Here is a 16,737-nt window from a genome sequence, read left to right as displayed (position 1 = left end):
AACAGCTAAAGAAAATTTATGTTCACAACTGCCATGACACTATCCCAAATTAATTCATGTTTAATTATTCATTTTATATGTATAGATTTCTGATTTTTATTCCTTAACTTCTAACAGTAAACCAGCAGCTGATCTCTCAGATTAGCTCACTTCCTGAAAAAAAAAAATCCCACACTATAGAATTTCAGAAAGTGTCAAAAGTTAAAAGCAAACTGAAGTTTTATTTTCAAAATAAAAGAGTCCCCTGTACATTTCAAAACAACAGATTGTCATTTTTTCCACATAAAAAATCAGGGTAAGTGTACGGTGACCCCCACAATATGACCAGGACTTAACTATCACTGCCGCAAGTGTTAGGCTATGTCTACACTACACTGCTTTTAGTGATATGGCTGTGCCGCTACAGTGTAGCTTCTGTTTGTTGGTAGGAACAAATTGTTTGTTGGTATTTACAAATTTACATTTGTAAATTGCACTTTCACGACAAACAGATTACACTACAGTACTTGAATGAGATGAACTGAAAAATACTTTTTCTTTTATCATTTTTAGTGCAAATATTTGTAATAAAAATAATATATACTTTTATTTCAATTACAACACAGACTACAATATATATGAAAATGCAGAAAAATATCTAAAATATTTAATAAATTTCAATTGGTATTCTATTTTTTAACAGTGCGATTAAAACTGCGATGAGTCATGATTAATTTTAATTGCGATTTATTTTTTTGAGTTAATCGCATGAGTTAACTGCGATTAATTGACAGCCCTAATATATACATATTTTAAACTGTGTTTCTAAGGTGCTTAGTTAGTATAACTACTAACTAAACTTACAATTTTCGCCACTGATTGAAATACTGTTTTTCAATTACCCTACGGAAATGCCTCATAAAATGATTTTATCTGAGCTTGCAGGGGATGCCCTATTCTTCATTCCTTTGGAGATTACTGATCCAACTGGCAGCAAACCCAACCTGGCTGAGGCAGGTTTTTGCTGATATTTCTTCCTCATGAGAGCCACAAAATGTGATTCTGGAATAAAACATATCCACAGATATCCTGGGATATAATTGTTCTTTCTACCTCAAGGAAGATCATCTCTGAGGAGAGAACTAAAACAAATTCCAAGTCTCCAAGCAGGGTTGAGATGCAATATGCTGTTTGTGAGTGTGCTGTATATGAAGTGTTCAAAAGAATCAGTAATTATCAGTGCTTGGTTTGGAGGACTGCTCCAAAGAGCACATGACTTGGGAATATTACTAATTGTCCCCCTTTCATTTAAATTTAGGAGATGGTTTTCTGAACATCTTTAATTATTTGCAGTTGGATTCATACTGCTTAAAATAGGTTTATTTTCTGTATTTCAAGCCTGAACACTAACTAAGAAACAAGTGAGAACATGAACATGTGCAAGTCTATGAATCCCAAAAGTAGACAGATTGTTTCAGCTCTACCCTCACTGGAGGGTCCTTGTGCTCCCAATAAAAAACTTCTTTTGGACAGGGAATTCTCTTTAAGTGAACTCTTGGAAGCTACTTCCAGTGAAAAACTGGAGACAGATATACAGCACAAAAATTCTGAAAGAGGAAATTCTGTGTTGACATATGTGCACTAATGATCAGTAACCAGGATGTGAGCGTCTCCAGTAGTTAGAACAGATCCAGGAGTTGGGCCTAGTGGTTAGAGAAGGAGTCGGTAGTCAGGAATCCGAACCAAGGGTCAGAACCTGTGTTAGAGGCCACATGCCAGAGAAAAGGATCAAAACCAAAGACAGGAACTGGAGCCAAGTGTCAGGACCAGGTTACCTGGAGCGAGGCAAGTCTGGAGACAAGGGCAGTAACTTGGCTGGAAACAAGTAGGCACCGTAGCTATTGCAGCCATGGGCAAATGCTTTGAGTTGCTGCTGAACTGCTGCTGCTACTAGGCTTAAGAGCCAGTCTGAGGAATCTTCCAACCAATCAGGCAGTGTAGCCAAGCAGGCACCCTACTACAGGCTGGCTGCACTCAACTAGGTTGCCCAGAGACTGGCTCTGCTGCAGGCCCTGATTCCTGACAATCATGCATTTTGGTGAGTATTTGAAGTTGTTAAGGTTTTGCATTATAAGTGAGTTGGTGAATGAATTTCAGTGAATATCCTCCAAATGTATACCAGTATAAAACAACACCGTACATCCCTTATAAAAGTATATGACAATGAAGTTCATCCTGATGTGTAGGGTGTCTATAATGCCTTCCACAACACCTTCAGAGGCTCCAAAAGGGGACAACTGTAGACATTTAAACACAGGACACCTAAATCTGTGCAAAAGCTTCATGCTAGCTCCAACTATGTTAGTGCAGAAGGGGCTACTATGAATGGGCCTATAAGATTCTCACTTATGAGGATCCGGTGGTCTAAAACTACCACAAGGCAGCATGGAGGCACAATTTCTGCTAATTCAGTCCACAGGCCTCAAAAATAGCTGGGGAAAGAATACACTGCAGCCCTGTGGCCTATTTGTAGGTTGGTGTGTGAATGCAATTTCTTTGTTTCCGCTTAGTCCCCTACACAAAGCCAGATTAGCTGAAAGAAAAGGAGTACTTGTGGCACCTTAGAGACTAACCAATTTATTTGAGCATAAGCTTTCGTGAGCTACAGCTCACTTCATCAGATGAATCCGATAAATTGGTTAGTCTCTAAGGTGCCACAAGTACTCCTTTTCTTTTTGCGAATACAGACTAACACGACTGTTACTCTGAAACCAGATTAGCTGGACTCTGTGTTGGGAGGGATGAATTTCACCAGTAAAAAATACAAACTATCAAGGCAATTTGCCAAGTATTTGCAGTATTTGTCTCATTTTGCATTTTCTTTTGCACTTCAGAAGTAGTATGAATCCTACTACATGATTCAGTTTGCAGAATTTTGCTGGGTCTGTCTACAACTACAATATATGGATGGCTCATAAAGCATTTTGCAGAGCCTGCAAATTATGAATGGCAAATCTGACACAGTATGCCAGATTTCAGTTGACTTCACTGTATATTCAACTGAACACTGCAGGATATTTTATATACATAGATAAAAGCACTATAACACCATGATATATTCATTTTCATTCTATACAGGATTAGAGAAAGCAGATTTAAAGCAAAGACATCAAATGCCTTCATTATAACCTACCTTTACCAAAGTTGGCCCAGGCTTTGCTGCAGATAGAGTAGTTGTGGTCAGAGTAGTAGCAGTAGTTGTAGAGTGTATAGTGTGCTGCTCGGTGGTGGGGGCAGGCTTCAGGAATTCAGGGACTGCAGAAGTTAATGAGAGATACTGCTGAAAAACAAAGAAACTTTCATTAAAATTGAGCACCTGAACACTTCCAGAACACATCACAAAAACATGTAAAAAAATAAATAAAACAAATTATGACTAATCCACACACACAGAATTAAAGATATTAGAGAAAAATTAATTAGGCCATCTAGACCTTTCCCCAGCCAAAGCAGGATTGTTGATGTATTATATATTCTAGTGAATTGTTAGTCTAGATTTACACATCTCTAATGATGGGATTTTCTGCTGCTTCCCTTCAGAGAATATTCTACAGTCTTGGGACTTTCTCCAGCTGTTATTGAAGGTAACAGCAAAAGATCAAGCCTTTATACAGTGCTATAAATTTTACTGTCTGGAAGTTTTGCCTGACATTCAGCCTAAATTTTTGCCCTCTTAGTTTTATCCTGTCCACCAATTTATATCCTTTATAACATGATAATTATTTTCCTTCCTTTGTATACCCATTGTCTCCCAGTCATGCGCTACAAAATGCCATCCACCTGCACCAATGGGTGGGGAAACTTCATGGGGCCAGCTGTGAAAGGGACAATCCTAGGAGCCTTCTCTGGAGCGTGAAAACCCGACCACTTTATTAGAATGACGAGGAAAATGAAGGAAGACTTAGAAGGGTGGGAAAGATTCCTGGAAGAGTTAAATGGAGGTTTCAATATGGTATTGGGGCTGGTTGCTCAAGACTGAGCTGCAGGTATAATCTGTCTTGGGAGGTATAGGTTTTGGGGTTTACTTTACTTTCAAGGTGAGTAGTGTGCACAAAGGGAGCCAGAAAGCCAGATGGCGCAGGGTAGTACAGGGGATATCACCTTGCTTGAGATTTTTCCTAACTGGTGGCAGTCAATAGGGGAGAAAACTTTCAGAACAAGAAAGTCCATTTCTGGCGTGGCAACCAATCCAGGGTCCATATTATAAATAGACAATTGGCAGAGACTGCTTGAGTAACAAGGCTGGTGAGAGCCTTCATTTTACACTGCCTGCAGTTTAACATCCTTTTTCATGTAGTGCATGTTCCGGAAATGGATAATGGTGTTGCCAATCCGCTGTCAATTTCAGGACAACAGATTTTGAAAACTTGCCGCTGGCCAGCAGGGATCCGTGGGCAATGCTCCAGCAATTCTGGGACCTTGGCTCATGACAGCTGTGAAACTAGTTGAGGACTCGGTTGTCCTGTGGACTCTGAGGGCCTATAAGCCTTTCAGAGTCCATGGAATTTAGGATACAGGGCTTCACTGTGGGTGGCCCATACCCACACACCAGGTGGTGCAATATGTGGTGCCTTTGACCCACCACAGGTGGGCTCCCTCCATTATCTCTGGCTGCCTTGTGCACCTGTCCTCCTGATATAGGTTGGTGGGTTTCCCAGACACATGCAGGCAATTCATAGTATAGAGACTCTTAGAGGGGTTGGCACAAGAGGGATGACAGGTTACTCCTAACACTGGAAACCCTGACAGAGCTGTCAATGGCTCTGCCTGGGGCTGCAGCTGAGAGGGAGGCCATGTTATTTAAGGTGGCATTTGTTGTTGCCTTCTTTGGCACTTTGAGAGTGAGTGAACTGGTGCCTATAGCAGCTGCAGACAGGTCCCAGCGTGCATTAAATGTAACAGACATACAGCTATCTGCAAAGAGTGGTGTTTCTGTGCTCAAGGTACTCCCTAACAGGCCAGAAGGGGAGAGGGGCTAATGTGGAATCAAAGAAAAGTATAAAAATTCAGGGTCTGTAGCTAGGCCTGCTATTTATACATGGTGATGACAGCTTCCAGACAAGGCATCAATTCAGCACGGTACTGAGAAAAACTTTGTAGTACTGTGGTCTTGACCCAGGTAAATTTGATACTCATTCTTTCAGGATCGGGGCTGCAACATTAGCAGCTGCAAATGGTTTTGGCCCATGGCAGGTGCAGGCCATAGGGCACTGGAAATCAAGTTTTACAGGACTTACATCCACACCAATGAAAAGATGGCAGGGAATGGCGAAATGTAATTAACCCATTGTGCTTGTTTGTTTCAGCAACTACCCAGAGTGTGCACGTTTGGATTTGTGAGCACCCGGTAGTGAACTGGGCCCACAAGAGGGCACCTAGGATGGTAGCTAGATCTCAGTGGGCTTCAGGGCCAAAGTGGTTTGCATTCAGAACAGGCATGCAGTGGGATCAGCTCATGCCTCTTCTGCACTCACTTACAGGCCAGGGTTGGGAGCAGACCCAGCCCATGTGGACAATGTTAGAAAGAAAGTAAATAAGGGGGTCACTAAGATATTCCAGGAGAAAGAGGGTTCAGTGATACAGTATAAGGACATCCCTTACAGTCAGCGAGACGGGATGATGGTGTATATCTGTCAGATGGAAGTGCTGACATACTGCTACAGCATGTGCAGACATGGACTGGGCAGGTGTTGTGACTCTAGGCAGCATAGGTGGGTGGGGAATGACTAAGCTAGTCAGTGGTGGCCCCTGTGGCTGGTTTCCAGGACAGTTAGGAGAATAAAATGAAAGGTTCCCAGAGGTAAAAGACCTGGGATTTCGGTGATGGGCCTTGGGCTAATGTGATAGGTTGTGACCCCGTGTCCTTCGTGGGCTGAGGTCAGACTATGGCCTTTGCGAGCTAAGGTCCTCACCCTGCTGCACCCTTTGTCCCCCTTGCATCCGGGAGGGTGCTAAGACTCAGAGAGAGTTGAGTCCTGGTGAGGGGAGCCTACCCACATTAAGGGTTATATGGTAAGGAGCCCTTTAACTCCTGCACTGGAACCAATTACATGCCTGGGTAGCACCCCTACCCTGTGTTAAAGTTTAATAAAAGTTGTGACCTGCCGCTTAATTCCATGCATGCATCTATTCTCATTTTGCCACTGTGTCCACATCAATTAGTTTTTATAACCTTTGCAGCCCTCAATCTTAGTTCTTTAAATTCCCTCCAGTTTGTTTACAACTAAAAGGGACACCATCAACTTGAAATGTAGTTCATTTCACAAAATGAGAAAGGTAGTTCTGAGGTATAATATCTACCCTGAATCTCTCTGCCAATTCTTGTGGGGTGACACACTGACAATTTCCTACAATATACTGAATGAACCTTACTGAATTAAGTTAAACCTTATTGAATCAGGATTAATACCTTTGGGGTACATTCTATTAAGAACACAAAAATGTATGTGTTATTGTGGTATTGTATGTATTTCTCTAGTAGAGAGGGAGATGCAGAGGTGATGACTTTCTAATGTGCTAGGGCGTGCTCCCCCTGGCTCTGCCCTAGGCCCTACCCCCACACCACCCCTGCCAGCACCCCACCTCTGCACTGCCTCTTCCCAACCCATTCTGTCCCCTCCTCCAAGTGCACCCCACCCTCACCCCACCCCAGCACCTCCTGCACGCTGTGCACAGCTGATTGGGAGGGCTGCCTGTGCGTACTCAGCACCCACCTTTTTTTTTCTCTGTGGGTGCTCCAGCCCTGAAGCACCCATGTAGTCAGCACCTATGGGGAGATGCTAATGTACTTCCTCTGCTATGAGTCCTTTGAAGCCACCCACTGGAAAGGTACGCATTTATTAATTCAAACTACATTCTCCAGGGACCAACGGACAAAGAAAAGGATTTTAGATAAATAACCTGGTTTTAGAATGGGCCTTGGGCTCAGACATTCTCAGTGTGGGGTTGGAAGGGACTGGGTGTTTGTTCTGAGCTGAAGCTGTGATGAACAGGTAACCACAAAGGCTCCCCTTGGGTAGGGCTGAAGGACTGATCCTCACAGAGTCCATGTTAGGGTTAATTCTGCTAAGCTTATTAGCATGTATACAGGGTCTTTTATCATTTTTAATATGTTTTCTCTGTAAAGCTTTTTACCTTAAGAATAAAGTAGGCTTGATTAGGAAGTGCTGTGTGGTAACATATCTCTGTTTTTTCTCAGGCAGGAGGTTAACCATGAACAATATAATTGTAAAAGAGCTAAAATAAAACTTATTTTGAGTAACTGCAGCACTACTCATTTTCCTTATTCAGCCTTTTAAATCCTAAAACATGCAGTAGTATCAGTACCCATGATTATACTTACCTAGGCAATGATACTACAGCCAACTCTCAATGAATGGAATTTTACAGGGATGACCATATTTGAGGTTTTCTTAACAATGCAAGGTTAAATGCAAACAGCATCCTACCTGCATGGAACAAAGTCTACGGCCATCAGAGATCAATGGCACAAGGAACTAAATTTAAAGTGGTAGTCCTGTGTAATTCCCTGACCTAGCCAGTCAACATTTCTTCTTTTTTTCCCTTCAGAGTATGGCTTTTTATTAGTACTATTAAAAAATACCCCACCCCAAACCAATCGAACCCTGCCATTTCACTGACACTAGGAATCAAACTGCTGTCTCTCAAGCAAACATCATGTTACTTGAACTTGAACAGTCCAGCTGCCACACAGTCAATTACCTGTTCTCACATTGACAATGAGGTGCAAATTGAAAGGGCTGTGAACTATATGAAATATGCAGCTTGGTGGACTCCTCCTTTTTACAATAGTTCTATTTGGGGTGGGGAAGCAGGGGGAGGAAAGGGCAAACAATGTCCTTCATTTTCTTATCATGTTTTCTAATTTAACAGGTTTTAATTGTGGATTGGTTGCCACTTCTCTATTTCTTAAAGGAAATATGTAAAGACAACAATAAAAGAACAAATCTCCCATTTCCCATCACAGATGTGTTATTTCTGCACTTTCTCCATTAACTGAAAGTGAACATGCATCAGGTTAACAGCTAGTCTGAGTGTATTAGGAAAGTAATTTCACATTGCTTCATCGAGCAATGTACTTCAATGTTCAGAAATTGGTCTAAAAATAAATTGGCTATTAAGCAGCAGTTATCATCACTTGACATGTTTGAAGTAATGAGGTCAAAACACCTAATCCTTACCAGATGCAAACATCTTAGGTGAAAGCAAGATGACTTTTGGGTCATCACTCAATCTGTGCTGAGGGATCATAAATGTTTTAATTCTTTAAGGCCTGGAAACATGTACAGGAGGAAGTCTTCAAAGAGTCCTGACTATATGCCATTGTTTTCAAAATATTCTTTATATTTTCTGTTGTAGTAAAATGCCAGGTTTGTCCAAGGAAATTAACAGAGTGAAAGAGCAAATTCCCAGGCACATGTTCCACATGTGGGCTCTTATTCTTATATCTCAAGAGGAACATGAAGATAAGCATCTGTTTCAGTCTGTGGAGGAGCAGTTTTGTACTTCTAGGTGTATATGTAAAAGAGTATGGAACACAGTGTAAAATCTGCAACCAGAAGATTTAAAGCCCTATTTGAAGTGCTTTTCAAATTAGCTGTAAGTGCTCTGTTGTGTTGTTGTTGCTATCATGTATCTAACACTTACCATGCGAGTATTTTTATTTAACTATCCATAAGGACCCTAACTCTTCACTTACTGATCTGATTTCATGTGGTTTGTTTTCATTTCCCCCAACACACATTACATTTTCTCCATATGGAACCTAATTCATGTCACAATCTGCACCCTCAGGAAGGAATGCACTTTAAATGATGTACACTATCAGCTGCCTTAGATAGACATGTTTTTCTTTAATTTGAATTTTGCAATCTTTTTTGTATTTTATCATGGTGGCGGTCAGGAAAAAGGTTCAGAAAAATTCCAGTTTCTGCCATGCCTTGTATAAAGTAGCTGCAATTTTACAGGAGTCATGGCTAAGGTGACCAGACAGCAAATGTGAAAAATCAGGATGGGGTGGAAGGGTAATAGGAGCCTACAATAGAAAAAGACCCAAAAATCAGGACTGTCCCTATAAAATCAGGACATCTGGTCACCCTAGTCATGGCTATGTTAGAAGTCCACTGGCTCAGTTTAAAAATAAATGTACCGATATAAAGTGAGTTTAAACAACAAATGGGAAAATGTTCCAAAGTGCTCAGTTATGTATTTTGTTCTTTGTATATAGAACCTTCATGAAACACCCTGAGCTCCCTATGAAGTTCTTCTGAAAATCCAGCACTAGATTACAGCCATGATTAACCAAAAGAGATATTACACGTTTACATTAATACCCATTACTCTGGCCATTAAAATGTTACCTCCTTAAATCTTTCCATAAACTGTAAAATAGCTATTCTTAGTTGCATTGCAAAAGCTACACATGTTTATTTTAGAGTATACAATTAAGAATGTATAGTATAAGCACCAGAAGATCCCAAACATCACTATCAATGGGTTATTAGAAATCTATATGCAAATAAAAAACACTTGCAAGATATTGGGTTGAACATTTAAGTGTTCATGAGCGCAGTAATATGTAATAAGGAGGAAATCTGGCTAAGAAGTGCAAGACATAGGAAAAGAAAAAAATAAGGTGTTGGTAGTGTAAAGAGGAATGAGAAAAAGACGGATAATTTTATTTAGGGAATAGTGACTACCTTATTTCCTTGAAAGCAACTGGACTTAAGATCAAATTCATTACTGACCAACAGTGACCAAAAGTCTAGTGGAAGTCTGGTAACCTTCTTTAAATGAGTTGGTGGTCTCCAGTTCCAAGTGGATAAGTGTCCCCCTATCAAAAAAGCCCAGCACCATACTTATACTAATCAGCATCCATGCTGGCTATTTCAAAGAAATCAAGGACCAAAATGGCACAAAGAATTAACAATAGAGGAAAACCAATAGTCTGACAACATCTAATACAAGTAGGCATCATAAATAATGGTCTACTGAGTAACTCAAAGGCTGGAGATACCAAAACTGGCTGTGGGAATTCAGCGAGAGGCACTCATGATAACAATGCCCAGATGACTATATTATACACATAGCCATCTGTTTTAGGAATTGGTCAGACTTAAATTTAATTTCCAGTGCAAGTGATGTTAGTTCCACTGATATTCTGGCAAGTTGTTTTCCAGCTGCATTTTTATAAGATGTTTAAAGATGCAGAAATATTCAAGGTCAGACAGTGTCACTGTCCTTTCTAGACCACACAACTATGTTATTGTGAAGATTTTTTTTTTGTTTTCTTGCAAAGCTCAAACTATTTTTGCAGTTCAGAGGAACTGTGAAAGAGGGAATCAAGCATCTCAACATTCCATTTTGCGTATTTAAACTGTTCTAGTTTTCACCAATCAGTGGATAGATCTTATGAGCGCTTGAAATGCCATTCCAAATTTTATTTATTTTATATTATATATATATTTTCTTCTAAATTAGGGCTGTCAATTAATCACAGTTAACTCACTCAATTAACTTAAAAAAAATTAAGATTAAAAATTAAAAAAATTAAAAGATTAAAAGATTAAAAAAAATAAGATTAAAAAATTGCGATTAATTGCACTGTTAAACAATAGAATACCAATTGAAATTTATTAAATATTTTGGATGTTTTTCTACATTTTCAAATATATTGGATTCTATTAAAACACAGAATACGAAGTGTACAGTACTCACTTTATATTATTTTTGATTACAAATATTTGCACTGTAAAAATTATCAAGAAAATAAATAGTATTTTTCAATTCACCTTATACAAGTACTGTAGTGCAATCCCTTTATCGTAAAAGTGTAACTTACAAATGTAGCTTTTTTTTGTTACATAACTGCACTCAAAACCAAAACAATGTAAAATTTTAGACCCTCCAGTCAGTCCTACTTCTTGTTCAGCCAATTGCTAAGACAAACAAGGTTGGTTACATTTACCGGAGATATTGCTGCCTGCTTCTTATTTACAATGTCACCTGAAAGTGAGAACAGGTGTTCGCATGGCATTTTTGTAGCTGGTGTTGCAAGGTATTTAAGTGCCAAATATGCTAAACATTCATATGCCCCTTTGTGCTTCGGCCACCATTACAGAGGACATGCTTCCATGCTCATGGCGCTCATTAAAAAAATAATGCATTAATTAAATTTGTGATTGAACTCCTTGGGGAAGAGAGAATTGTATGTGTCCTGTTCTGTTTTACCTGCATTCTGCCATATATTTCATGTTATAGCAGTCTTGGATGATGACCTAGCACATGTTCTTTTTAAGAACACTTCACAGCAGATTTGACAAAACGCAAAGAGGGTACTAATGTGAGATTTCTAAAATAGCTATAGCACTCAACCTAAGGTTTAAGAATCTGAAGTGCCATTCAAAATCTGAGAGGGACGAGGCGTGGAGCATCCTTTCAGAAGTCTTAAAAGAGCAACGCTCCAATACAGAAACTACAGAACCCGAACCACCAAAAAAGAAAATCAGCCTTCTGCTGATGGCATCTGACTCAGATGATAAAAATGAATATTGCATCGGTCCTCTCTGCTTTGGATCGTTATCGAATGGAACCCATCATCAGCATGGACGTATGTCCTCTGGAATGGTGGTTGAAGCTACAACAGTGCCAGCTGAACACACCTGTTCTCACTTTGAGGCGACACTGTAAACCAGAGGTGGGCAGCATTGTCGCCTGCAAATTGTAACCAAACTTGTTTGTCTGAGTGATTGGCTGAACAAGAAGTAGGACTGAGTGGACTTGTAAGTTCTAAAGTTTTATATTGTTTTATTTTTGAATGCAGTTATTTTTTGTACATAATTGTAAGTTCAACTTTCATGATAAAGAGATTGCACTACAGTACTTGTATTTGTATGAATTGAGAGCCACTATTTGTTTGGTTTTTTAGTGCAATTGTTTTAAATAAAAAATAAATATAAAATGAGCACAGTACACTTCGTATTCTGTGTTGTAATTGAAATCAATATATTTTAAAATGTAGAAAAGATCTAAAATATTTAAATAAATGGTATTCTTTAACAACAGCATGATTAATCATGATTTTTTTTTAATCACTTGACAGCCTTATTCTAAATGGTATAAACTGTTAAACTAATAATCCAAAAAAAAAATAATGGGGGGTAACAGTGTTTCGTACTTTAAGTCTACAAATTTTACAAATTGGTTGAGACAGGCTTTTGAGAAAAGAAATTCAAGTACAGCATTATGCCTCCATCCGTCTGCTACTATATGATTTTTTAAAAATGTTTGAAATAAGAGACTATGGTCCCAATACTCATATTTCATATTTACAGTGGAATTGATAATTTACAATGGATTTATTACTGATTTACACCAATGTAATGAGATGACACTATTTAGGCTCTTGGGAGCTTCTTAATGGATAATACTGCCATTTGGATCCATCTTAATTGCCTCTTCAGAAGTAGAGGCGATCTGTTTCCCTTTTAGATCTAATAATTTATACTGTCAGAGACACAAAACTGCCATCCTTATGAATGAGACTTTGGACCAGTCAATGAAGCACCTGAGAGAAGCAATGTTGCTTCTTTGACCTAAGAACATAAGCTACAAAGACTAACAATTAAGCTCCGATCTCTCCATGGCAGTGGATAGTATTATTTTGAAGCTACTGAGTCAAATCTACATTTGATTTTTTGTTCATCTATTTAAAAAAATACGATACATTCAGTTATCTTATTATAGATTAGGGAAATGTTGCATCTGCCAGTTTTGTTCCTTTTAGTGTTTCAGGTTTCCTTACTTTCACTCTTCTTTGGAAAATCTAATTTAGATACATAATGCAAGAAAACACAAGAAAATCCAGCTTAGGTGAGAAACAGCAAGTTTGTTTTGTTTCTTAATACCAAACATCTACACTGTTTTAAAATTATATAAATATAAAAACCAACATCTTCATTAATTCTGTGATCTTTTCTGGAGACACAGGGCCAGATACCCAACTGATTAACTTCAGCAGAATTATGATGATTTATACAAGTTAACTATCTGGAATGAAGAAAGGTACTAAAAACCCAGTAGCAACTGCAGTTAATCATTACTATTAAAGACAAAACATTCTTCTGGGATGACTGCAGAGGTTCTACAGATTCTGGAAAAAGCATGGGGTGAAATCTTGGCTTCCTTGAAGTGAATGGGAGTTTTGCTATTGACTTCAAGGGAGCCAGGATTTCACTCTTGGAACCTAGGAACAGCAAACTGGGTTCTGCACATTCCAATGCAACGACATAAGAACAGCCATACTGGGTCACACCAAAGGTCCATCTAGCCCAGTATCCTGTCTTCCAACAGTGACCAATGCCAGGTGCCCCAGAGGGAATGAACAGAACAGGTAATCATCAAGTGATCCATTCCCTGTTGCCCATTCCCAGCTTCTGGCAAACAGAGACTAGGAACACCATCCTTGCCCATCCTGGCTAATAGCCATGGACCTATCCTCCATGAATTTATCTAGTTCTTTTTTGAACCATAAGTTATTTTTTGAACCCTTTTACTGCAAGCATTTGAAAAGTAAGCTAGGTAAACAAGTGTTTCTAAATTCCATTAAAAAGAATCCAATAATTAGACACTAGCAAGCAATGAATCTGAGATGATTTAATTCATTATCAGTTCTAGACTATGCAGAGAGCTTGAAACAGCATGAAAGTTTGTCTTTTTCGAAGGTTTATCTATTTTTGTGTCTGAGTTTAAGTGGATATGATCTTTCCTCCCCCAAATATCTAATTCAATGTCATCTCTGAAGTACAGTGGAAATGTGAAATATATGGATAGCAAAGAAATGGTTAGTTAGATTATGCTACATGGGAAATTTCCTGTTCCCTGCTTTTGTTAACCACTTTGCATAATTAAATAGTACAAATGTTCCCTGTATTCATTTAGCAAATAAAAGGAATACAGATATGTTCCCCCTGTTCAAACTGACCAGACAAGGCTATCACAATACACTGCTATGAAGTATACCTAAATTCAGAAGTGACCCGAACACTTTTGCACAGTGTAACAGCTAAGAATGGGATACTTTAGGAACTGATCTGTTTTCTCTCTCTTATGAGAATGAATGTTGAGTGAATGTTGCCACCTCCATTATTTTTAAAGCAGTTCCTGAATGTTTATCCATGTTGACTGTGGAGGAAGTTCCATGCATATATTTGGATTCTGGATTGAGGTTTCAGGTTGATGAAGGTGAGAAGGGTGTGCAAGGTCTACAAATCCCACCTTTCTCAGATTTTTGAACAGCAGTCTGCAGGGTTAGATTTAATATTTTATGTTTTTTACCACCATGATATTTTTACTGTTTGTTCAGTGTCCTAAATACTACAAGAAAAGTGGGGGAACAACTATACAAAGTTACATTGTTTTTAAGGGTGCAGAGGAAGGGTACTTGCAATAAAGGGAAAAGTAAAATGCAATCCTCATATGATGGTGGGAGGCCACATTACAGAATACGAGCAAAGATTTCTTTAACACACTGGCAGGCAGGTAGGTCATGTTCACTCCATCTATTTCTCTACCATGTTCATACAGAGGGGAACCAAGAAGTGTCACAAGTTCATTTTTGAGGTAACTGGATTTTAACCAGCACAATACTTTAAAAAGAATAGTTTTTGACTTTTTGCTTAAGTTAAAGCCGGTTATTTTATCAACATGAAAAGTAGCCTACACAAATAATATTGAGAGTTTTTAAAAGCTTGTTGAGTTGCTTGGCAGTGTGATGAATGAAATCTGATATTTAAGATGAGGAAGTATTTCTAGGGTCATATATAGCATAGAAAGAGACACAGAGATGGTGGCCAGTAGGAAAGATAAAACAAAAGAAGAGTTAAAAATTATTAATATTAATGAAAAAAAATGAGGGAAATAAAGAAAGGTGAGAACACAATTAGTGCTCTTTATTTGCTTCCTCCTTTTCCTGTGTTATGTTCGGGGCCTTCAGTACCTCTCTTTGATCAAATATGTCCTCCAACTTTGGTCAACAGTACCTAGTGTGACAAAGTCCCGAGCCTGTATTGGTGGGTCCTGCGCTTCTGGGAAGATTCAGTGGCCTCAGAAACTTGATATGGCCCCAGTGTGACCTCCCTTTCTTAGTCTAGCGACAAGAGTCACAGCCTATTGAGTTACTTTCATCACCGGCCAGTGTGGGAGATGGGAAGGGGGAATACCACACAGTCTCTATTGCTCCATAGAGCTCAGTAGACGCAGTTCGGCCTCCTGCCTGGACCGAGTCCTGCTTCCCTTCTCCAGGGGATCTCTGTAGAGTGGGGGTGGGAAGAGGGGAGAACCCGGGCACGCCCTCTACTCCAGGTTCCGGCCCAGGGATTCTAATGGTAGCACCTGTTGGTGGTTTTCCCTTCACCACTGAAACTGCTTTGATTCCCTGGGCCACTTTCCCCGTGGTCCCCTTTTCCTAGCTTCACCCTTACCTCAGGATTCAGCAATGCTTCCTCTCCTCCAGCTCCTTTCACCTCAGCCTCCTGGAGGGCACTGGAAGGTGAAAGGTGGAAGGAGAGCTTTTAAACAGTATAAGTGGGACCTTGATTGGTTTCAGCTGTCTCCATTAGCCTAACGGCCTTAACTGGTTAATTGGCATCAGGTGTCTTAATTGGCCTGGAGTAACCTTTGTTTGGCTATCCAGGGAACACGGGTCTGCTCATTCTGAAGGTGGATATACCTGCCTTCCAGCACTCTCTTATATTCTTCTGGTCTGAATCTGTCACCCTAGAATGAGCACCATTGAAGTGAAATGCGACAAAAACACACAGAAAGTTAAATATCATGTTATGGTAAATGTGCTTTTTTATCAGTGCTCTCTTTACTGCAATACAGTACTACAATAGATAGGTTTGTGATTTGATTCTGACATTTATAAACTGTACCTGTGTAGTAGAAGTAGTGTTCGGTGTGACTGATGATGGCGAGTCCCTTGTTTTTGGCTCACCAGGAGACGCTGCTGAACCCTGGGATTCCTGGCTAGCAGGCTGATCTGGAGATAAAGCGTCACTGCTGTCTTCATCAAATGAGTAATCATCCAAAGCTTGGGGATAACTCTCTTGTCCAACTGCTAGGATGTTTACAATAAATAAACTATTTAGTTTCAGAAGTCAATATTTAGCTAGCTAGAGGAGCCATGAAATGTTGGAAATCAACTAGCATACTATGTTTTGTATTTAAATATTTTTGGATATAAATGTTATTTTTAACACAATAAAAGCCATCTTAAATGATATTCAAGGGTCCAAAAATTGGTTGCTCGATGGTGATGGTCTTCTAAGAAAGGATGAGAAGAACTGTATTCAGTATGTTTGAGCATTTAGTGGGATGGTCCCTTAATATCGGAGGTGACTAAATAAGAGTCATTTATGTAGCGTCAATTAATTTTTAACTATTTTTAATAATTAAAAGATTCACTCATGTAAGACTGACATAGCTTTATAGTCCGATCAACTGTACAGTTAAAACTGAGTTTGAATAAAAATAGTATTACTTTGCTCACTTTAGTGCTGGTAGGGCATAAGTATCTTAGAAGTTGACATAATACATAGCTAATTAACTTTACGGGTTTTTTTTCAACTAACCTTTAAAGTTAAGGTTCAAATTACTAATTTCTCATATTGCCTTATT

At 39.2% G+C, this 16,737-nt stretch overlaps 1 protein-coding gene across 6 annotated transcripts in view; it reads right to left on the bottom strand.

Moving 5' to 3' along the window:
* MRTFB (myocardin related transcription factor B) overlaps positions 1 to 16,737 on the bottom strand; it is a 202,579-nt gene that overhangs the window by 35,612 nt on the left and 150,230 nt on the right. For 4 of the 6 annotated variants that reach the window (XM_084640399.1, XM_084640395.1, XM_084640394.1 and 1 more), the window contains 2 exons: positions 15,993 to 16,177; positions 3,173 to 3,319 (listed from right to left, as the gene is read on the bottom strand). In XM_084640399.1, the coding sequence (XP_084496525.1) occupies positions 3,173 to 3,319; positions 15,993 to 16,177 (332 nt within the window). The remainder of the gene's footprint in view (positions 1 to 3,172; positions 3,320 to 15,992; positions 16,178 to 16,737) is intronic. The other 2 variants (XM_084640397.1, XM_084640396.1) reach the window with 2 other exon arrangements.

Source organism: Lepidochelys olivacea (assembly GCF_965140295.1).
Source record: "Lepidochelys olivacea isolate rLepOli2 genome assembly, chromosome: 10".
NCBI lineage: Eukaryota > Metazoa > Chordata > Testudines > Cheloniidae > Lepidochelys > Lepidochelys olivacea.
This window is presented reverse-complemented; position numbering and strand designations above follow the sequence as displayed.